Source organism: Dryobates pubescens, chromosome 10, assembly GCF_014839835.1.
Source record: "Dryobates pubescens isolate bDryPub1 chromosome 10, bDryPub1.pri, whole genome shotgun sequence".
Classification (NCBI taxonomy): Eukaryota; Metazoa; Chordata; class Aves; order Piciformes; family Picidae; genus Dryobates; species Dryobates pubescens.
The window spans coordinates 17291754-17314335 of NC_071621.1; the positions used below are offsets into that span (position 1 = coordinate 17291754).

At 63.7% G+C, this 22582-nt stretch overlaps 1 protein-coding gene across 1 annotated transcript; it reads left to right on the forward strand.

Moving 5' to 3' along the window:
- The first annotated feature begins 5960 nt into the window (after positions 1-5960).
- Positions 5961-21970, forward strand: RNF121 (ring finger protein 121). The gene is made up of 9 exons (XM_054164911.1): positions 5961-6025; positions 10964-11001; positions 12050-12191; positions 13864-14018; positions 15485-15592; positions 16910-17030; positions 18497-18630; positions 20408-20509; positions 21759-21970. Exons 1-9 carry the CDS (start codon positions 5969-5971, stop codon positions 21877-21879), a joined length of 978 nt encoding a protein of 325 aa, XP_054020886.1. The 5' UTR covers positions 5961-5968; the 3' UTR covers positions 21880-21970.
- The last annotated feature ends 612 nt before the right edge of the window (positions 21971-22582 follow it).

Genomic DNA, 22582 nt, shown 5'->3' on the forward strand with positions numbered 1-22582 from the left:
TGGCCAAGTCCTGGCCCAAGCCAGAACAAGTCCTGACTAAAACCTGGGCACAGTCTGGCAGAATCCTGCCCAAATCCCACCAAAACTTCCCAATTCTGCCCAAATCTCACCCTAATCCCATCCAAATACTGTCCCAGTGCTGCTCCAATCCCAGCTCCAATCCTGCTCCAATCCCACCCCCAATGCTGCTCCAATCCCACCCAATCCCAGCCCCAGTGCTGCTCCAGTCCCACCCAATCCCAGCCCAGTGCTGCTCCTCTCCCACCCAGTTCCAGCCCCAGTGCTGCTGCAATCCCAGCCCCAGTGCTGCTCCTCTCCCACCCAATTCCAGCCCCAGTGCTGCTCCTCTCCCACCCAATTCCAGCCCCAGTGCTGCTCCAATTCCAGCCCCAGTGCTGCTCCTCTCCCTCCCAATCCCAGCCCCAGTGCTGCTCCTCTCCCACCCAATTCCAGCCCCAGTGCTGCTCCAATCCCAGCCCCAATGCTGCTCCTCTCCCACCCAATTCCAGCCCCAGTGCTGCTCCAATTCCAGCCCCAGTGCTGCTCCTCTCCCACCCCAATCCTGTCCCAATCCCACCCCAATCCAGCTGCATTCCCAGCCCATCCCCAGCCCTTCCCAGCAGCTGCCCTCCCCCCTGCCCATGCCCTGCCTGCCCCCAGCCCAGCTCTCTGTCCTTGCCCCCTGCTCTGGGGGGCCTCAGGGGGTGTCCGCTGGCAGCCGGCAGGGCCCTGCAGCTCTGCCCCCCCCGAAGGGCAGCTGGCACAGGGCACAGGGCACCAAGGCTGGCCCAAGGGCTTCTTCCCCACGGCTGGAAGCGTGGCTGGGCAGCAGCTCCGGGCTGAAGGTGCCTGTGGGAAGGAGAGGTGCCAGGCTGCTGGCCTCCGTCAAGCTCCCCATGGCAGGCTGGCACCTCAGGAGGGCACCTCCCGGGCTCCAGCCCCAGCCATGGGGCCAGCTGGAGGCCACCTTGCAGCTGTGGTGGCTTCATGTCCTGCTGCCACCCCATGCTGTCCCTCCCTGGCTCCAGCCCCAGCCATGGGGCGAGCTTGGGGCCACCTTGCAGCTGTGGTGGCTTCATGTCCTGCTGCCACCCCATGCTGTCCCTCCCTGGCTCCAGCCCCAGCCATGGGGCCAGCTGGAGGCCACCTTGCAGCTGTGGTGGCTTCATGTCCTGCTGCCACCCCATGCTGTCCCTCCCTGGCTCCAGCCCCAGCCATGGGGCCAGCTGGAGGCCACCTTGCAGCTGTGGTGGCTTCATGTCCTGCTGCCACCCCATGCTGTCCCTCCCTGGCTCCAGCCCCAACCAGGACTCCAGCTTGGGGCCACCTTGCAGCTGTGGTGGCCTGGCTTGATGCTTGGCTGGACAGACAGAGCTCCAGAGCTGAGCTCCAGGAGCTTGGCTGGTGCTTGGGTGCCAGCCAGAAGGACCTACCTGAGCAGCTGGGACACAGCCTCATGTCCCTGCTGGCCCCTCTGCTGTCCCCTCTCCTGGCCTCTTTGCTTTGGGGGATGAAGCTGCTTCTGCCTCTCCTTCCTGCCCTGCAGGGAGCTGGCAGGGGCCTGCAGCAGGGCTGCTGCAGCTCAGGGGAGCCTCTGCTGGCTCTTCTTCTCAGCCTCTAGGGAGAAGGAGCGAGCCCCAGGTGAGGACTGGGCTTGGCATGGGGCAGGCAGAGCCCTGGGCAGGAGGTGGGAGGAGGTTGGGAAGCTGAGGGAGATGCCTGCTGGGGGAGCTGGAGGCTCTCTGCCTGCTGCCCAGCTGCTGGCAGCCTCCTGGGGCTGTGGGGACATCCCCAGGGGCACCTGGGCAGGGGGGCACAAGGAATGGTCCTGCCCTGGGGCCAGAGGCTGCCAGGGGCAGGGGACAGCTGGCAGTGGGACGGGCAGCAGGACACCTGCCTGGCACCAAGCAACCATCACCAGCTGCAGCTGGGGGCAGCAGACTCCTGCAGCCAGGGGATGGCTCGCAAGAGGCCTTGGAGATGCTGCTGTCCGCCCCAGCACCGCCCCAGCACCACCAAGCTGTGGCCCTCAGCACCACAGCTCCAGGGCTTGGAGACCCCCCCAGGCCTGGAGCCTTCCCGGGCTGCCTGGCAGCCCAGGCCAGGTCCAAGGCTTGACCTCGGGGCCCCTTGGGGAGCAAACCTGACAGGAGGCTTCGTGGGGAGCCCTCCTTGCACCTCAGCACGGCCTCCACCTGCCTGCCCTGCTTCTGTGGCACCTCCTGGCTCCTCAGCTGCCTCACTCCAGGGGCCTGTGCCAGGCTGGGTCCTCGGTGCCCAGCTGCGTGCCGCCGGCAGCGGCGGCTGAGAAGGCCTCCAGCTGCCTGCTGCCAGCTGCTGCAGGAGGTTCTTCAGCTGCTCCTCCTCCAGGGAGCTCCTGCAGACAGGGATCCTCAGCTGCACGTCAGCCAAGCCCATGGAGATCAGCCAAGCCCATGGGGACCTCAGCAGCCCCCAGGGAAGCTCAAGCAGGCAGCCAGGGACTTGGTGACCCCACCTGGAGGTGTCTCCAGGCCTGCAGACGGAGCCCAGCAGCCTACTCACCAGTGTGGGGCTGCAGCAGGCAGGGCTGGAGCTCCAGGGCTTCTCCATGGGCTTCACATCCTCCTGTGGGGCAGGGGAAGGTCAAGGAGAAGACAGCCCAGGACTCCGTGCCCCCAGCCACGGCCCCCTGGGGGCTCTGCATGGGGCAGAGCAGAAGCCACAGCAGCTGTGGGGAGGAGAAGACAAAGAGTGGTGGGGAGAGGAACCTACCAGGCTTGGCAGGGAGGGTGAGGACCTCTGGGGGCACCTCTGGGGGTCTGCAGGAGGTTCAAGCCAAGCTGGCTGTGCTGGTGGAAGGCTTGGCTGCAGCTCAGCCCCAGGCAGTCCCTCCTCTGCCCCACCCCCAGCGCTGGGAAGTCCTCTGTGGGGAGGGGACCTTGATGCCCCCTCTGCTCTTCACCTTCCAAGCCCCTCCATCCCACCTCTCCTCCTACCCCCTCCACCCCACCACCTCCAGCCCAACCCCATCTTTCCCTTCCTTGAGCACTCAGGAGCGGGGAAGGGGCGGCTGAGGCGCCCTGGGGCAGGGGAGGTCCTGGCTGGGGGGAGGTTGCCCAGCAATGTGCTCTGGTGGCCAAGAAGGCCAAGGGCAGCCTGGGGTGGAGTGGAAGGGCAGCCTGGGGAGCAGGTCAGAGAGGTTCTCCACCCCCTGTGCTCTGCCCTGCTGAGGCTGCATCTGGAATCTTGTGTCCAGTTCTGGGCCCCTCAGTCAGGAGGGGCAGGGAGCAGCTGGGCAGAGGCCAAGGGAGAGCCAGGAGCATGATTTGGGCACTTGAGCATCTCCCCTGGGCAGAGAGGCTGAGAGCCCTGGGGCTGTTTGCTCCAGCTCTGGGGCCCTCAGGTCAGGAAGGACCCCAGGGAACTGCTGGAGAGAGTCCAGCACAGAGCCCCAGAGATGCTGAAGGCAGTGGAAGATCTTCCTCAGGAGAGCCTGAGGGAGCTGAGGCCTTGGAGCTTGGAGAGCAGGAGCCTGAGAGGTGACCTCATTCACACAGAGCTCCAGCTGTGGTCTCAGCAGCGTGGAGCAGAGGGGCAGAATCCCCTCCCTGGCCCTGCTGGCCACACTTCTCTGCTTGGCTCTCTGGGCTGCAAGTGCTCCCTGCTGGCTCCTGCTGAGCTTCTCCTCCCCCAGCACCCCCAAGGCCTTTTCTCCAGGGCTGCTCTCCAGCCAGTCCCTGCCCAGCCCCTATCAGTGCCTGGCATTGCCCTGACCCAGCTGCAGGACCTTGCCCTTGGTCTGGTTGAACCTCATGAGGTTGTCCCGGGCTCAGCTCTGCAGCCTGCCCAGGTCCCTCTGGATGGATCCCTTCCCTCCAGCCTCTCCAGGTCCCTCTGGATGGATCCCTTCCCTCCAGCCTGTCAGGGTCCCTCTGGATGGATCCCTTCCCTCCAGCCTCTCCAGGTCCCTCTGGATGGATCCCTTCCCTCCAGCCTGTCAGGGTCCCTCTGGATGGATCCCTTCCCTCCAGCCTCTCCAGGTGCCTCTGGATGGATCCCTTCCCTTCAGCCTCTCCAGGTCCCTCTGGATGGATCCCTTCCCTCCAGCCTCTCCAGGTGCCTCTGGATGGATCCCTTCCCTCCAGCCTGTCAGGGTCCCTCTGGATGGATCCCTTCCCTCCAGCCTGTCAGGGTCCCTCTGGATGGATCCCTTCCCTCCAGCCTCTCCAGGTGCCTCTGGATGGATCCCTTCCCTCCAGCCTCTCCAGGTGCCTCTGGATGGATCCCTTCCCTCCAGCCTCTCCAGGTGCCTCTGGATGGATCCCTTCCCTCCAGCCTCTCCAGGTGCCTCTGGATGGATCCCTTCCCTCCAGCCTCTCCAGGTGCCTCTGGATGGATCCCTTCCCTCCAGCCTGTCAGGGTGCCTCTGGATGGATCCCTTCTCTCCAGCCTCTCCAGGTGCCTCTGGATGGATCCCTTCCCTCCAGCCTCTCCAGGTGCCTCTGGATGGATCCCTTCCCTCCAGCCTCTCCAGGTGCCTCTGGATGGATCCCTTCCCTCCAGCCTGTCTGCTGCACCACACAGCTTGGTGTCATCAGCAAACCTGCTGAAGGTGCCCTCAGGGCCACTCTCCATGGCACCAACAAAGATCTTGAACAGGACTGGTCCCAGACCAAGCAAAGCAGCCAAGGCCAAGCAGAGGGCAGCAGAGCACAAAGTTAGCATCCCCCAGGACCAAGAGGTGAGAAGAGAGAGAGATTGTTTTGCACACTGAATCTTGTGGTTGATCTCTCTGCCATGGGATGGTTTAGAGCTGTCCTTATTGCCCTTTTGTGACACCCAGCAGTGATTTATTTACCTTTTACTGCTTTCTGCCCAAGAGCTGTGGAACTCTCTTTTAAAGGCATAGCTTAAAACTAACACCCAGGAGGAAGTTGGGGTTTGATTCCCTGTGAGGGTGACAGAGGCCTGGAGCAGGCTGCCAGGAAGGGGGTTGTGGAGTCTCCCCCTCTGAAGATGCTCAAACCCTGCCTGGATGTGTTGCTGCGGCATCTGCTCTGCCAGGGGCTTGGACTTGGATGAGCTCCGGAGGTCCCTTCCAGCCCCTAAGGTTCTGTGCTTCACCTCCCAGGACCCCCAGGCCTGCTCCACAACCCCCCAGCTCCATTCACCCCCTCAGGTCCCACAGCCCCTTCCACTCACCCTCCAGTGCCCCTCAGCCGCCCCCGCCCCATTACCCCCCCGGGCCCCCCAGCCCAGCCCCACAGCTGCTCTGCCCCCGCAGCGCTGCCGGCGCCGCCGCCTGAATCTCCCGCCCGAGCCTCGCAACCTTTGACCCTCGGCGCAGCTCCGCCTCTGCCTCCCCCCCGCAGCCTCCCTCGGCTCCCGCTCCGGCCCCAGGCCCGCGTCTAGGCCCGCTTGGACACACACACCCCGCCGGGGCCGCTCTGAGCTCCCCGGGCCCGCTCTGAGCGCCCCCCGGCCGGCTCTGAGCCTCCCCAAGGCCACTCTCCAGCCCCAGGCCCGGGCCCCGCCGCGGTGCACGCTGGGATACGTAGTCCCCCGGCAGCGCCTCGGCACCGCCCGCCCTAAGGCACCGTCTGCCATGGGCGCCGCTGGACCAGCAGCGTCAAGAGGCGGCGGGAAGGGCTGATGGGGCGGGGGAAGGAGACCACCAGGGAGTCCTGACAGCCACAACCCAGGGCGCTGGGCGGCCACTGCGGCCGAGCCCTGCGGCAGCGATTGTGCGTCCCGTTCCGCGGCGGGCAATGGCAGAGGAGCCCTGGCCGTGACAGCTCGCCCCTGCCCTCCAGCCCCGAAGAGGCGCCTCTGCGGCTTGTCCCGCCCCTCCTCGCCCCTGATTGCTTGTCCGGGCACAGCGCGCGTACCCATTGGTCGGCGCTGCGGCGGCCTGGACGGTGATTGGCGGAGGGCGGCGGAACGAGCTGGCCGCTAGGGCCGGCTGGGGGGGGGGGGGGGGGTGAAGATGGCGGCGGTGCTAGAAGTGGAGGTTGGAGGCCCTGGGGAGCGCGATGTGGAGGAGGTAGCGGGGGGTCGCGTCTGCTCCGGGGGCCGGGACGGGCTGAGGGCCCTGAGGAGCAGGGAAGGGGCGGCTGAGGCGCGGGGCTCGGCGGGGGGAGCGCTGGGGGCTCGGGGGCAGAGGGGAACGGGGGGCAGCGGCAGGCCCTGGGGGGCGCTGGCACCGGGGGGGCACAGGAGTCGGGGTGGGCGCTGGGGGGGCTCCGGAGCTCCCGGAGCAAGGGAAGGCAGCGGCCGAGGCGCCGGCGGCTGGCGGAGGTTTGGGGTCCGGGCAGCGTCAGGGCTGAGGGTCCCTGGGCTAGGAGGACTTCGGGGGGGTCCCTGTGGCAGGGGGTCCTGGGAGCTGCCCTTGGGCTAGAGGCAGAGAGGCGGCCCCGGGCCAGGAGGGTGCCGGCAGCTGGCGAAGGGGCCGGGGGCAGGGGGACGTGGGGGGTCCCTGGGGCTGGAGAGCTCTGGGGGCTGGCGAAGGGGCCGGGGGCAGGGGGAGCTTGAGGGGCCCTGGGAGAAGGAGCGCTGGGGGGCTGGAGGGTCCCCGGGAGGGCTTGGGAGGCCCTGGGCAAGGGGAGGAGGAGGTGTCCCGTACCGGCAGGAGGGGTCCCGGGGAGCCTGGAGAGGTGGCCTGGCAGCTGCCGAGCGCAGGGAGATGCTTTGGCTGCTTTCGCTGCTTCCCCTCCCGACTCGCTGCCTTCGGCTTCCCAGCCGCTTGGCCTTGGAGCTTGGCTTGGAGCAAGTTGGCTGGCTGGAGCCGCTGGAGCTTCCTGCAGGCAGGGCTGAGGGAGAGGAGGGCAGCTGGGACAGTTGGTGGCAGTTGCTAGGTGCCAGGGAGCTGACCTCACCAACCGCTGCCCCCTGCCCCCCGGCTGCCTGCCCCCGGCTGCCGCTTGCTCTCCGAGCTGCTCTCGGAGCTCTTCTGAGCTCTTTCACTTGCTGCTTTCCTCCCCAGCCTTGGCAGGACCCTGAGCAGCTTCCTGGGGACCTGCTTCGAGTCCCCCCTGCAGGAGAGCTTTAGCTTGAGGCTGGGAAGAGCCCAGCCCAGGTTTGCTCACAGAGGTGGAGCTGCTCCCATGCTGGGGGGCAGGGGCCAGCAGGGGCCAGACAGCCCAGCCCCTTCCTCTCCATCCTGATGCTCCTGGGGCTTGCTGGACACAGCTCAGAGCCCTCTGGCCACCAGCTGGAGGTTAGGCTCTAGCTTGCAATTGACATCTGCTTTTCCATCTCCTCCACCACCCCTGGCCAGGTTGTCCTCCTCCTCCATCATGTTGGCACCACACTGGTGTCTTCCTCCTCCTCCACCACCACCCGGACCCCACCTTGTGGTCCTCCTCCTCACCCACCCTGAACCCACCTTGGGGTCCTCCTCCACCAGCCCTGGCCCCACTCTGTCCACCCTGGCCACCCTCTCCAGGTATGCCAGGCCATGTTTGATGTCCTTCTAGCAGGGGGGGGTTCCTCTTGGCCATGCCCCTGGTGGCCATCACTGGGCTGAGGTCAGGGTGGGGCTGGAAGCTTGGAGAGCAATGCTGAGGTTCTTCCAGCAGGTGTCTGAGCAGGGAGCTGGACTTTGGTCCCAGCTAAACCACTTTGTGCTGCCAGTTCTCAGCTGGGAGGGGTTGGGAGTGATGGAGGGGTCAGAGGGCAGGAGCAGCTCTTGGGGTGCTCCTTTTGGGGGGATTTTGGGGGTTCTCCTCTGGGGAGGTCTTGGGGTCCTCTTCTGAGGGGAATCTGCTTGAGTCAAGCTGATGGCTCTGGGCTGTCCCTTGTGGTGTGGTAGAGGGAGGAAGAAGAGAGGATTGGAGCTGTTCCTCTGCATGGAATGGGTCAGGGTGGAGAAGATCTTGGAAGTGATGGAGGCCAAGCATGGCCTCAGCACTGCCCCAGCACCGCCCCAGCACCACCACCCCATGGTCCTCAGCACCACAGCTTCCAAGCACCTCCAGGGATCCCCCCAGAGGAGGACTCCAAGACCTCTCCAAAGGAGGACTCCAGGACCCTTGCAAAGGAGGACCCTGAGATCTCCAGAGAGAAGGACTCAAAGCTCCCCCCAAAAGGAAGACCCCAAAGCTTTCTCTCAGGAGGATCCCAAGCCTGGGGACTCCATCAGGGAGCCAATGTTGTTGTCTTTGGGAGGAGGAGAAGGTGGATGAGGAGAAGGTGGAGGAGGAGAAGGTAGATGAGGAGAGGGTGGAGGAGGAGGAGAGGGTGGAGAAGAGGAGGAGGCCAAGGAGGAGGAGGAGAGGAGGAGGAGGAGAGGGTGGAGAGGAGGAGGAGAGGGTGGAGAGGAGAGGGTGGAGAGGAGAGGGTGGAGAGGAGGAGGAGGAGAGGGTGGAGAGGAGGAGGAGGAGAGGGTAGAGAGGAGGAGGAGGAGAGGGTGGAGAGGAGGAGGAGGAGAGGGTGGAGAGGAGGAGGAGGAGAGGGTGAAGGAGGTGGAGAAGGAGAGGGTGGAGAGGAGGTGGAGAGGAGGAGGAGGAGACGGTGGAGACAACGAGGAGGAGGAGAAGGTGGAGGGGAGGAGAGGGTGGAGGAGGAGAAGGTGGGGAGGAGGAGGTGGAGAGAAGGAGGAGAAGAGGGTGGAGAAGAGGAGGAGGAGGAGAAGAGGAGGTGGAGAGGAGGAGGAGAGGGTGGAGGAGGAGGAGGTGAGGAGGAGGAGGTGAAGAGGAGGAGGAAAGGGTGGAGGAGGAGAAGAAGGTGGAGAGGAGGATAAGAGGGTGGAGGAGGAGGAGGTGAAGAGGAGGAGGAAAGGGTGGAGGAGGAGAAGAAGGTGGAGAGGAGGATAAGAGGGTGGAGAAGAGGAGGAGATGAAGAAGAGGAGGAAAGGGTGGAGGAGGAGAAGAAGGTGGAGAGGAGGATAAGAGGGTGGAGAAGAGGAGGAGAAGGTGGAGAGGGGGAGGAGGGAAGGAGAAGGAGAGGGGGAGGAGAAGGAGGAGGAGGGAAGGAGAAGGAGAGGGGGAGGAGAAGGAGGAGGGGAGGAGAAGGAGGAGGGGAGGAGAAGGAGGAGGGGAGGAGAAGGAGGAGGGGAGGAGAAGGAGGAGGGGGGAGGAGAAGGAGGAGGGGGGAGGAGAAGGAGGAGAGGGGGAGGAGAAGGAGGAGAGGGGGAGGAGAAGGAGGAGAGGGGGAGGAGAAGGAGGAGAGGGGGAGGAGAAGGAGGAGAGGGGGAGGAGAAGGAGGAGAGGGGGAGGAGAAGGAGGAGAGGGGGAGGAGAAGGAGGAGAGGGGGAGGAGAAGGAGGAGAGGGGGAGGAGAAGGAGGAGAGGGGGAGGAGAAGGAGGAGAGGGGGAGGAGAAGGAGGAGAGGGGGAGGAGAAGGAGGAGAGGGGGAGGAGAAGGAGGAGAGGGGGAGGAGGAGAGGGGGAGGAGGAGGAGGAGAGGGGGAGGAGGAGGAGGAGATGGAGAAGAAACAGAAGGTGGAGAGGAGGAGAAGGAGGAGGAGGGGAAGGTGGAGAAGGCGGAGGAGGAGGAGAATGTGGAGGAGGAGGAGCTGGAGGTGGAAGAGGAGGAGAAGGAGGTGGAGAGGGAGGAGGAGTTGGAGGAGGAGAAGGCAGAGAAGGAGAAGAAGGTGGAGGAGAAGGAGCAGATGGAGGAGGGGGAGGAGAAGGCAGAGGAGGAGAAACAGGAGGAGGAGGAGAGGGTGAATGTGGTGGAGGAGGAGAGGGTGGAGAAGGTGGATGTGGTGATGGAGGAGGAGGAGAAGAAGGTGGAAGTGGGAAGGAGTTAAGGGCAAGGCCCAGGCTGAGGTGGTTGCTCTGCCAAGTGGGTCACAGGATCCTTCCTACCCTTCTGTCACCTCCTGGTGGCCTCAGCAGAGCTATTTTGGGAGCTGCCTGCTGCAGGGTGTCTCCTGAAGGCCCAGGAAGGAGGAATTGTCTCCTAGGAGGACACTTGGGGCTGGAGGAACAGGGCCAGCAGCAGCAGCTCCCTTTGGAGGATGAGCATGGCAGCCTGGAGGGATCCTAGACAGGGCTGTGGCCCTAGCCCACAGGTGAAGCTGGAGCTGCCTGCAGGCCTCCAGGCTCTGAGTGGAGCCAGTCAGTGAGGCTGGCATCAGAGATGGACACCAGGTGGTGGTGGAGTGGTGGCTTGGGGTGGGGTGGGAGAGAGCTTGGAGGCGATGGAGGCCAGGCATGGCCCCAGCACTGCCCCAGCACCACATCCCCCCCATGGCCCTCAGCACCACAGCTCCACACCTTCCAAACCCCTCCAGGGATCTCTCCCAAAGGACCCCAAGGCCTCCCCAAAGGAGCACCCAAGATCCCTCCTCTGCTGCAGCCTCAACCCCCCCAGCTGCTCCTCACAACTTCTCCACAGCCTTCTCCTCCTTTCCCAGGCCCCTCCCCAGCTTCCTTGCCCTGCTCTGGTCCTGCCCCAGCCCTCAAGGTCCTCCTGGCAGGGAGGGCCCAGCCCTGCCCCCAGGCTTGCAGCTGTGGGCTCCCCAGTGCCCAGCCCAGGGGCACAATCCCTGCCCTGCTCCTGCTGCCCACACCATTGCTGCTCCAGCCCAGGCTGCTGCTGCCCTCCTTGCCCACCCTGGGCCACTCTTTGCTCTCCAGGCTCCAAAGTCCTGGGAACTCTTTGGCTTTCTCTGTGTTTGTGTCTCCCTGGACTGACCCCAGGGAGACCTCAGGACCTTCTGGGACCCCTCAACCCCTCGGAGCAGTTGGGTTTGGGGATTCTTGATGTCCCTCAGGGAGCTCTGAGTGGGCAGAGGCTGCCCAAGGAGGTGCTGGGGTCCCCACCCGTGGAGGGGGTCAAGAAATGTGTGGCCATGCCCCCTGGGGACTTGGTGTGGTGGCCATGGTGGGGTTGGGTTGGTGATGTTGGAGGCCTTCTTGATGGTGGTGCTGAGGCCTGGGGGTGGTGCTGAGGCTTGGAGGCCCTCCAGGGGATGGTGCTGAGGGCTGGAGGCCTTCTCCCTGATCTCCAGCAGCTGCTTTCTTCTTCCTTGCCCAGGTTGACCTCTCCCACTTGTCCCCAGAGGAGCGCTGGAGGTGAGTCTGGGCTGGAGGAGGTCACCCAGTGCTTGAAGCTCTCCCCTGCAGCTGCTCCCCCCAGGAGAGGACAAACCCCCACCTGCCCCACCCCTGGGGGCTGCTGCCACAGGGGAGGCCTCAGCTGCCTTGGGCTTGCTTTGACCTCGAGTGGAGCAACCTCCTCTGCTTGGAAATGTCCCAGGGAGGTTGGAGGAGAGGACCTCTGAGGGTCTCTTCCCACTTGGCCAAGTGGATTCTCCAGGCTGGAGGAGGCTTCACCTCCCTGGGGCTCTGGAGGAGCAGGAGGAGGCTTCACCTCCCTGGAGCTCTGGAGGAGCAGGAGGAGGCTTCACCTCCCTGGGGCTCTGGAGGAGCAGGAGGAGGCTTCACCTCCCTGGGGCTCTGGAGGAGCAGGAGGAGGCTTCACCTCCCTGGGGCTCTGGAGGAGCAGGAGGAGGCTTCACCTCCCTGGGGCACTGGAGGAGCAGGAGGAGGCTTCACCTCCCTGGGGCTCTGGAGGAGCAGGAGGAGGCTTCACCTCCCTGGGGCTCTGGAGGAGCAGGAGGAGGCTTCACCTCCCTGGGGCTCTGGAGGAGCAGGAGGAGGCTTCACCTCCCTGGGGCTCTGGAGGAGCAGGAGGAGGCTTCACCTCCCTGGGGCTCTGGAGGAGCAGGAAGAGGCTTCACCTCCCTGGGGCTCTGGACCAGCTGCTGGGTGGCATAGGTTGAACCATGCTCTTCACCTTGGAAGTCCTCACAGCTCAAAGCCACCACTGCTGGTGGGGGGGCCATGCTCAGGAGCTGTTTCTCTCCCCCCTGGCAGGGAGGAGCTGGCTGCTGGTGGGGGGGCCATGCTCAGGAGCTGTTTCTCTCCCCTCTGGCAGGGAGGAGCTGGCTGCTGGTGGGGGGGCCATGCTCAGGAGCTGTTTCTCTCCCCTCTGGCAGGGAGGAGCTGGCTGCTGGTGGGGGGGCCATGCTCAGGAGCTGTTTCTCTCCCCCCTGGCAGGGAGGAGCTGGCTGCTGGTGGGGGGGCCATGCTCAGGAGCTGTTTCTCTCCCCTCTGGCAGGGTGGAGCACGCCCGGATGCATGCCAAGCACCGAGGCCACGAGGCCATGCACGCAGAGATGGTTCTCATCCTCATTGCCACCTTGGTGGTGGCTCAGCTGCTCCTGGTGCAGTGGAAACAGAGACATCCTCGCTCCTACAACGTGAGTGGCTTCCCAGGGCCTCCTCCTTGGTCCCTCTGGAGATGCCCTGTGGCTTCCCAGCAGGGTTTTGCTCCTCGCTGGGGGCCAAGCTGGAGCTGCCTGCAGGCCTCCAGGCTCTGAGTGGAGCCAGTCAGTGAGGCTGGCATCAGAGATGGACACCAGGTGGTGGTGGAGTGGTGGCTTGGGGTGGGGTGGGAGAGAGCTTGGAGGTGATGGAGGCCAGGCATGGCCCCAGCACTGCCCCAGCACCACATCCCCCCCCATGGCCCTCAGCACCACAGCTCCACACCTTCCGAACCCTTCCAGCCCCATGGGGACTGCACCACTGCCCTGGGCAGCCTGCCACAGGCCTGGGCACCCCTCAAGGGGCACCAATTGCTCCTCAGGGCCAAGCTCAACCTCCCCTGCCACAACCTGAGGCCATCTCCTCTTAGCCCAGCCCTCAGGAGCAGCCCTTGAGCCCCAGCTGGCTGCAAGCTGCTCTCAGGGAGCTGCAGAGAGCCACAAGGTCTCCCCTCAGCCTCCTCTGCTGCAGCCTCAACCCCCCCAGGGCCCTCAGCTGCTCCTCACAACTTCTCCACAGCCTTCTCCTCCTTCCCCAGACCCCTTCCCAGCTTCCTTGCCCTGCTCTGGCCCTGCCCCAGCCCTCAAGCTCCTCCTGGCAGGGAGGGCCCAACCCTGCCCCCAGGCTTGCAGCTGTGGGCTCCCCAGTGCCCAGCCCAGGGGCACAACCCCTGCCCTGCTCTTGGCCATTGTGTTTCTGAGGGGCTCCAAAGGTTGCTCCATTTGTGGACACCTCAGCAGCAGCTCACCCAAGGCCACAGTCAGTTTTGATGCTGAGGCTGGGGAGAGCCTGGTTGAGGTCAGGCAGAGAGCTGGGAGCTGCCCCCTGGCTGGCAGCAGCCCAGGGCAGGCTGTTTGGGGCTCTGAGCCCTTCTTGGGGCTGTCCCTGCTGGCTGCAGGGGGCTTGGGCTGGGTGAGCTTGGAAGGTGCCTCCAACCCAACCCCTTCCATGCTTCCATGACGTTGAAACTGCCTTCAGCCCAACCCATTCCATGACCTTGGAAGGTGCCTCCAACCCAACCCATTCCATCACCTTGGAAGGTGCCTCCAACCCAACCCATTCCATGACTCCATGACCTTGAAGGTGCCTTCAGCCCAACCCCTTCCATGATTCCCTCAGCACTGAGAGCTTCTTGCTGCCTGCAGCCTGAGTTTGAGGAGGAGAAGAGGGTGGAGAAGAGGGCCTTGCTGAGAAGCCTCCTGCTGATGCCACCTGAGCCAGCCTCACCCTTCCTTCCTTATCTTCCTTCCTGCTGACCTTCAACCTTCAGCCCCAGCTTCCACCACCTCCCCAGCAGAGCACCACAGGAGCTCAGCTCCACCACCCAAGGAGGTTGATAGGGCAGAGATGAGTCTGATGTGGGCCTCTGGCAAGACCAAAGCCACCTGAGGACAGCCTCAGGGGGATCATCTTCTCTGCCTTCCTCTGGAGATGTCTCCTCTGTGTTCTCCTTCCAGCTCTTTGCTTCCTTGGCCAAGCTCTGAGGCTGTCACCACCCAAACCTTCTTTGGTGTCCTGGTGCTCTTCCAAAGCTGTTGGAGGGTGGCAGGAGAAGGTCCAGCAGGAGGTTGCTGGGGTCCCCCAAACCCTTTCCTTCTGTCCCTGCAGATGGTGACCCTCTTCCAGATGTGGGTGGTGCCCCTCTACTTCACCATCAAGCTCAACTGGTGGAGGTTCCTGGTCATCTGGGTCCTCTTCTCAGCTGTCACAGCTTTTGTCACCTTCAGGGCAACCAGGAAACCTCTGGTACAGACAACCCCCAGGTGGGTACAGGGCTTCTGGAGGCCTCTCCTCAGCCTCAAGGTCAACCAGGCTGGAGGACCTCTCTCCCCCACCTCCTCTGCCTTGAACTTTGGGGGTGTTGAACCACCTGCTGGTGGCCAGCCTGAGACCTGAGGGACCTGGAGAGCTACCCCTGGGGGCTTGGTGGCATCACCAAGGGCATTCCTGGCATGGAATCCAGGTGCTGGTGGCCTCTGGAGATGCCAAGGTTTGGGGCTGGGAAGTGAAGGCCCTGAGCAGCCCCTGGCAGTTGCAGGCCTGGGGCTTGAATGAGGCACTTGAAGCTCTGATGGCCTTGGGAAGTGACCTGGCATGAGGGCACTGAGGGCAAGGGCTGAGACCTGCCCCTGGGGCAAAGCAGGGCCAGAAAGGCTCCAGGCTGGGGGCAGAGGGGCTGGGAAGTGCCAGGTAGGGAAAGGCCCTGGGGGGTTGGTGGCAGAGGCTGGAGAGGAGCCAGGGGGTGCCCAGGGGGGCAAGGAGGGCAGCAGCAGCCTGGACTGCAGCAGCAATGGTGTGGGCAGCAGGAGCAGGGCAGGGATTGTGCCCCTGGGCTGGGCACTGGGGAGCCCACAGCTGCAAGCCTGGGGGCAGGGTTGGACCCTCCCTGCCAGGAGGACCTTGAGGGCTGGGGCAGGGCCAGAGCAGGGCAAGGAAGCTGGGGAGGGGTCTGGGGAAGGAGGAGAAGGCTGTGGAGAAGTTGTGAGGAGCAGCTGAGGGAGCTGGGGGGGTTGAGGCTGCAGCAGAGGAGGCTGAGGGGAGACCTTGTGGCTCTCTGCAGCTCCCTGAGAGCAGCTTGCAGCCTGCTGGGGCTCAAGGGCTGCTCCTGAGGGCTGGGCCAGGAGGAGATGGCCTCAGGTTGTGGCAGGGGAGGTTGAGCTTGGCCCTGAGGAGCAATTGGTGCCCCTTGAGGGGTGCCCAGGCCTGTGGCAGGCTGCCCAGGGCAGTGGTGGAGTGCCCATGGCTGGAGGGGTTGGGAAGCTGTGGAGCTGTGGTGCTGAGGGCCATGGGGTGGTGGTGCTGGGGCAGTGCTGGGCTCATGCTTGGCCTCCATCACCCTCAGGTTGTTCTCCAACCCAGACCATTCCATGATTTATGAAGCCTGTGACCTTCAGCTTGTCCTCCCCTCACCTCCATCCTCTACCTCAGTTGTCCCTCCTGGCTCCTTCCAGGACCTTCTGGAGCTGGTCTCCTTCAGGAGGCTCAGAAGTGACCTTCTGGAGCTGGTCTCCTTCAGGAGGCTCAGAAGTGACCTTCTGGAGCTGGTCTCCTTCAGGAGGCTCAGAAGTGACCTTCTGGAGCTGGTCTCCTTCAGGAGAAGCAGAAGTGACCTTCTGGAGCTGGTCTCCTTCAGGAGAAGCAGAAGCAGTTATAATCTTGGGGGTGGGTGGTGGAAATGGATTCTCTTCATGCTGGTTCCTGACCTCCTTGGGTTCCTTCTCCTCCTCAGGTTGGTCTACAAATGGTTCCTCCTGATCTACAAGATCAGCTATGCCACAGGCATCGTGGGCTACATGGCTGTGATGTTCACCCTCTTTGGCCTCAACTTGTTGTTCAGGTGAGGGCATCTCAGGTGGCTTCCAGCTCCTGGGAGGGGCTGGGAGGTGGAGGACCTCAAGCAGGAGAAGGTAGTGGCCATGACTTCATGGCAAAAGCCCTTGGCTTGGACAGCTGCTGGAGGAGGTCGTTCTGGGGATGGCCTCTCCTCCCTGGGAGGGCCAGGGGGGAGATATTAGGTCCTCAAGGGATGGTCTTCTGGCTAGGCCTGCTGCTCCTCAATGGGTGGTCTTCTCCTGGCTGGAGATGTTGGGGCCTCAAGGCTTGACCTTCTCCTGGCTGGAGATGTTGGGGCCTCAAGAGTTGACCTTCTCCTGGCTGGAGATGTTGGGGCCTCAAGAGTTGACCTTCTCCTGGCTGGAGATGTTGGGGCCTCAAGAGTTGACCACCTCCTGGCTGGAGATGTTGGGGCCTCAAGAGTTGACCACCTCCTGGCTGGAGATGTTGGGGCCTCAAGAGTTGACCACCTCCTGGCTGGAGATGTTGGGGCCTCAAGAGTTGACCACCTCCTGGCTGGAGATGTTGGGGCCTCAAGAGTTGACCACCTCCTGGCTGGAGATGTTGGGGCCTCAAGAGTTGACCTTCTCCTGGCTGGAGATGTTGGGGCCTCAAGAGTTGACCTTCTCCTGGCTGGAGATGTTGGGGCCTCAAGAGTTGACCTTCTCCTGGCTGGAGATGCTGGGGCCTCAGGGCTTGACCTTCTGGCTGCAGATGCTGCTCCTCAAGGGCCACAAGGAGGTTCCCAGGAGCCAGCAAGGTGCCCTGGGGGAGGCCAAAGAGATCCTGGAGGGCATGGAGCAGGGGCAGGGAGGTTCTGCTGCCCCTCTGCTCTGCCCTGGGGAGGCCACAGCTGCAGGGCTGGGGCCAGGGCTGGGCTGCCCAGGGCAGAGCCTGGGAAGTGCTGGGGAGAGTCCAGGGGAGGCTGAGGAGAGGCTGAGGGCCAGAGGAGGACAACAAAGGTGGGGAAGGGTCTGGAGAAGTTGTGAGGAGCAGCTGAGGGCCCTGGGGGCTGCTGAGGCTGGAGCAGAGCAGCCCCAGAGGGGAGCTGAGCAATGCTCAGCAAGAGCTCAAGGAGCTGTGGGGGACAAGAGCCTGGGGCTGGCATCTGCTGAGTGGTGCCCAGGGCCCAAGGGGCAGCAAGGGGCAGCCAGGAGGTGCCAGCAGGAGCAACTTGTGTGGGGTGAGGCTGCTGGAGAGGCCTGGAGCAGGCTGCCCAGAGAGGCTGTGGAGAGCTTCCAACCCCCCCTGGCTGTGGTGCTGCTTTGCCCCCACCTTGCCCCCACCCCTGGTGATGTTGTTTGGATGTCTTCTGCTGCAGGATCAAGCCAGAAGATGCAATGGACTTTGGCATCTCCCTCCTCTTCTATGGCCTCTACTACGGGGTGCTGGAGAGGGACTTTGCTGAGATGTGTGCAGACTATATGGCCTCCACCATTGGGGTGAGTCTGCACCAGCCGAGAGGCCACCCCCAGCCCGGGGGGCTCCTGGGATGTGGCCAAGCCTGCTCTGTGTGGGATGAGCCTTGAGGAAGCTGCTGTGCTTCTGACTCTGCTGGACTCGATCCTGGGGGCAGGGTTGGGCAGCTCCCCTGCCCTCTCCCCTCTTCTCCCCTCTCCCTCCAGCCCTCTCCCTCCAGCCCTCTCCCTCCAGCCCCCTCTTCTGCCCTCTCCCTCCAGCCCCCTCTTCTGCCCTCTCCCTCCAGCCCCCTCTTCTGCCCTCTCCCTCTTCTGCCCTCTCCCTCCAGCCCCCTCTTCTGCCCTCTCCCTCCAGCCCCCTCTTCTGCCCTCTCCCTCCAGCCCCCTCTTCTGCCCTCTCCCTCCAGCCCCCTCTTCTGCCCTCTCCCTCCAGCCCCCTCTTCTGCCCTCTCCCTCTTCTGCCCTCTCCCTCTTCTGCCCTCTCCCTCCAGCCCGCTCCCTCTTCTGCCCTCTCCCTCTGGCCCCCTCTTCTCCCCTCTCCCTCCAGCCCCCTCTTCTGCCCTCTCCCTCTTCTGCCCTCTCCCTCCAGCCCCCTCTTCTGCCCGCTCCCTCTTCTGCCCTATCCCTCCAGCCCCCTCTTCTGCCCCCTCCCTCCGGCCGCTCCCTCTTCTCCCCTCTCCCTCCGGCCCTCTCCCTCCAGCCCCCTCTTCTGCCCTCTCCCTCCAGCCCCCTCTTCTGCCCTCTCCCTCCAGCCCCCTCTTCTGCCCTCTCCCTCCAGCCCCCTCCCTCCAGCCCGCTCCCTCTTCTCCCCTCTCCCTCCGGCCCTCTCCCTCCAGCCTGCTCCCTCTTGTCCCCTCTCCCTCCAGCCTGCTCCCTCTTGTCCCCTCTCCCTCCAGCCTGCTCCCTCTTGTCCCCTCTCCCTCTGGCCCCCTCCTCTCCCCTCTCCCTCCAGCTCCCTCTTCTCCCCTCTCCCTCCGGCTCCCTCCCTCCAGCCTGCTCCCTCTTCTGCCCCCTCCCTCCAGCCTGCTCCCTCTTCTGCCCCCTCCCTCCAGCTCCCTCTTCTGCCCCCTCCCTCCAGCCTGCTCCCTCTTCTGCCCCCTCCCTCCGGCCCACTCCTTCTTCTCCCCTCTCCCTCCGGCCCCATCCCTCCGGCTCCCTCTTCTCCCCTCTCCCTTCAGCCCTCTCCCTCCAGCCCCCCCCCCACCTCTGGCTGCCCCCTCTCCCTCCTCTCTCTCCCCCTCCAGTCTTCCTCTCCTCTCTCCCCCCCTCTGGCCCCCTCCCTCTCCTCTCTCCCCGCCTCCGGCCCCCTCCTCCCCTCCCTCTCCCCCTCTGCCCTTTCCCCACCGCCCGGCCCCGTTTCAAGCTTGTTCACCCCCAGAGAGCTGTCCCAGGTTGGACTCCCTCAGCCCCTGCTGGCAGCTGAGGTGGCCCTGGGGGGGGTGGGGGTGGGGGAGGTGCCCTGTGCCCGTCCCCACTGTGGCCCTGCTCAGTTCTACAGTGCCTCTGGGATGCCGACCAAGCACCTCTCGGACAGCGTCTGCGCCGTCTGCGGCCAGCAGATCCTGGTGGACGTCAACGAGGAGGGCATCCTGGAGAACACCTACAGGCTCTCCTGCAACCACGTGTATCCCCCTGCCCCTGGGGGCCTGCCTCCGGGGGAAAGCCCTTCCTGAGGGCAGAGAGGGGAGCTGGGGAGCTGGAGGCTGGGCTTGGGGAGCAGGACGTTAGGGTTAAGGACCTCCTGAGCCAGCCACTTGCCCTTGGGACCAGGGAAAGCTCTTCCTGATGGTGGGATGGAGTTACAGACCTGGGGGTTGGGGCTGGGGAGCAGGAGGCTGGAGTTAAGGGCCTCCTGAGCCAACCTTCTTCCTTTAGGCACAGGAAAAGCCCTTCCTGGTGGTGGGGTTGGGGAGCAGGAGGCTGGAGTTAAGGACCTCCTGAGCCAACCTTCTTCCTCTGGGCACAGGAAAAGCCCTTCCTGGTGGTGGGGTTGGGGAGCAGGAGGTTGGAGTTAAGGACCTCCTGAGCCAACCTTCTTCCTTTAGGCACAGGAAAAGCCCTTCCTGGTGGTGGGGTTGGGGAGCAGGAGGTTGGAGTTAAGGACCTCCTGAGCCAACCTTCTTCCTTTAGGCACAGGAAAAGCCCTTCCTGGTGGTGGGGTTGGGGTTGGGGAGCAGGAGGTTGGAGTTAAGGACCTCCTGAGCCAACCTTCTTCCTTTGGGCACAGGAAAAGCCCTTCCTGGTGGTGGGGTTGGGGAGCTTGAGGCTGGGTTTGGGGAGCAGGAGGTTAGGGTTAAGGACCTCCTGAGCCAGCCACCTGCCCTTGGGACCAGGGAAAGCTCTTCCTGATGGTGGGATGGAGTTACAGACCTGGAGGTTGGGGCTGGGGAGCAGGAGGTTGGAGTTAAGGCCCTCCTGAGCCAACCACCTGCCCTTGGGACCAGGAAGAGCCCTTCCTGCTGGGGGGGTTGGAGTTAAGGACCTCCTGAGCCAACCATCCCCCTAGTGATGGGGTGGATCTGGGGAGCAGGAGGTTGGGGTTGGGGACCAGGAGGTTGGGGTTGAGGACCTCCTGATCCAGCCACCTGCCCCTGGCACCAGGAACTCCCTGTGCCTACCCCCCCCCACCTGACCCCTGCCACCAGAGCCCAGCAAGCTTCCTCCTTGCTCAGGAGCTCCTGTGGCTTCTCCAAGCTCCTGGCATGACCCAACCCAACCCTTCCCAGCAGCTTGAGCCATGCTGAAAGTCCTCTTTGATGCTCCTCAAGCCCTCCCCACCCTTCCTGGCGCCTCAGGGGGGTTTTATCTGGCAGTGACTCAGCTGTGTGATGTCCTCTGCTGCTGGGAGGTGGTTTCCAAGCTGGACCTGAGCATAGGTCACCTGAGGGACTGTAAATTTAACCACTCAAGGCTGGGGTGGTGCCCTGGGACAGGACCTCCATGGCTGCTCCTGGGAGGTGTCTCTGCTGGGACAGGGCCTCCATGGCCTCTCCTGGGAGGTGTCTCTCCTGGGACAGGGCCTCCATGGCCTCTCCTGGGAGGTATCTCTCCTGGGACAGGGCCTCCATGGCCTCTCCTGGGAGGTGTCTCTCCTGGGACAGGGCCTCCATGGCCTCTCCTGGGAGGTGTCTCTCCTGGGACAGGGCCTCCATGGCCTCTCCTGGGACAGGGCCTCCATGGCCTCTCCTGGGAGGTGTCTCTCCTGGGACAGGGCCTCCATGGCCTCTCCTGGGAGGTGTCTCTCCTGGGACAGGGCCTCCACAGTTGTTCAACGGCTGCTGGAGCTTGGGTGAGGAGGCCTTGGGGAGGCCTTGCTGAAGCTTGGTGGTGTCCTCCAGCCTTGGTGGTGGTGTCCCCCTGGTTGTCCCTCCTCCAGTTGGCCTTAACCCTGCCCCCCCCAGCTTCCATGAGTTCTGCATCCGGGGGTGGTGCATCGTGGGCAAGAAGCAGACCTGTCCCTACTGCAAGGAGAAGGTTGACCTCAAGAGGATGTTCAGCAATCCGTATCCTTTCTCCTCCTGGAGGACATCAAGGTGCCCTTGGGCCTCCTTGTCCTGGGCCTCCTCCTCTGCTCCCCTTGTCCTTCTCCTCCTCCTCTGTTTGTCCTCCTCCTCGTCCTCTCCTCATCCTCCTCCTCTAGTCCTCTTTGTGTCCTCATCTGGTCCCCTCCTCCTTGTCCTCTCATTCTCATCCTCCTCATCTGTTCCTCCTCTGCTCCTCCTTTTGTCCTCCTCTCCTTGTCCTCATCCTCTGGTCCCCTTCTCCCTGTCCTTTTATTCTCATCCTCCTCCTCTGCTCCTCCTTTTGTCCTCATCCTCTGGGCCCCTCTTCCTTGTCCTCTCATTCTCATCCTCCTCTTCTGGTCCTTGTCTTTTCCTCCTCCTTCTCTGGTCTTCCTTGTCCTCCTCCTCTGGTCCCCTCCTCCTTACGCTCTCTTCATCCTCCTCCTCTGCTCCTCCTTGTCCTCCTCCTCTGCTCCTCCTTGTCCTCCTCCTCTGCTCCTCCTTGTCCTCCTCCTCTGGTCCCCTCCTCCTTGTCCTCTCATTCTCATCCTCCTCTTCTGATCCTTGTCTCTTCCTCCTCCTCCTCTGCTCCTCCTTGTCCTCCTCCTCTGCTCCCCTCCTCCTTGTCCTCTCATTCTCATCCTCCTCTTCTGGTCCTTGTCTTTTCCTCCTCCTTCTCTGGTCTTCCTTGTCCTCCTCCTCTGGTCCCCTCCTCCTTACGCTCTCTTCATCCTCCTCCTCTGCTCCTCCTTGTCCTCCTCCTCTGCTCCTCCTTGTCCTCCTCCTCTGGTCCCCTCCTCCTTGTCCTCTCATTCTCATCCTCCTCTTCTGATCCTTGTCTCTTCCTCCTCCTCCTCTGCTCCTCCTTGTCCTCCTCCTCTGCTCCCCTCCTCCTTGTCCTCTCATTCTCATCCTCCTCTTCTGGTCCTTGTCCATTCCTCCTCTGCTCTTCCTTTTGCCCTCCTCTTCTGGTCCCCTCTTCCTTGTCCTCTCCTTCTCATCCTCCTTGGTCCTTGTCCTCCTCTACTCCTCCTTGTCCTCATCCTCTGGTCCCCTCCTCCTTGTCCTCTCCTTCTCATCCTCCTTTGGTCCTTGTCCTCCTCTGATCCCCTCCTCCTTATGCTGTGGTCCTGCCCTGGCCCTGCCTCCCGCTGCGGCGCCGCCGTGGTGCCCCCCGCGGGGCTGGGTCGCGGCCGCCCCCTCCCCTCGGCGCTGCCCTCGGTGCCTTCCTTAGCCTGTGGGTGCCCAGCTGGGAGCGTCCCCACGTCCTCTACGGGCAGCTGCTGGACTGGCTGCGCTACCTGGTGGCCTGGCAGCCTGTGATCATCGGCCTGGTGCAGGCCATCAACTACGGCCTGGGGCTGGAGTAGGACCTGCCCGAGAAGAAGCCGCCCAGAGGACCTCTGTGCCCAAGAGCCCGAAGGGAGGGGGAACAGCGATCAGCTGCGCAGGAGCAGGAGCAGGAGGAGGAGGGGAAGGGGAAGGGGAGAAGGAGGGGAGGGAGGGGGACGCCCGAGGTTGGCTCTCAGGACTTTCAGCCACCACCCCCCTGCCCTTCCCCCTCCCGAGCCGTGGAGCAGAGGTGGACTTGAGGGGGGTTGTTTTTTCTGGGGGGGGAGGGAGGGGGGAGGGCTGGAGGTGAGCAAGGGAAGGAGGACTTCAAGCCATGGACCTTTGCCAGCACAGGGCTTGGGCTGAGATCTTCTTTTTGGTGTCCTTTTGGGGTTGGTTTGGGTTTTTTTCCCCATTTTTAATGAGGATTTTAATGAGGGTTGAAAACTTTCTATGGTGGACACACAACAAGGAGAAGAAAAACAACCAAGCAAGCAACCGACAACCAAACCCACAGCCCCTTGGGGTCCTCTTTGCCCTCCCCTCCCAACCTCTCACCACCTCCACCACCACCACCCCCCTGCCCCGGGGCATTGTGCCCACCGAGGAGAAGCTGCTCGAGGGAGGAGGAGAAGGAGAGGTGGAGGAGGAGCAGGAGAGGAGGAGGGGGAAAAGGAGGAGGAGGTAAAGGAGGAGAGAAGGAGAGGAGGAAGGGAGGAGGAGGAGGCAAAAGAGAGGAGG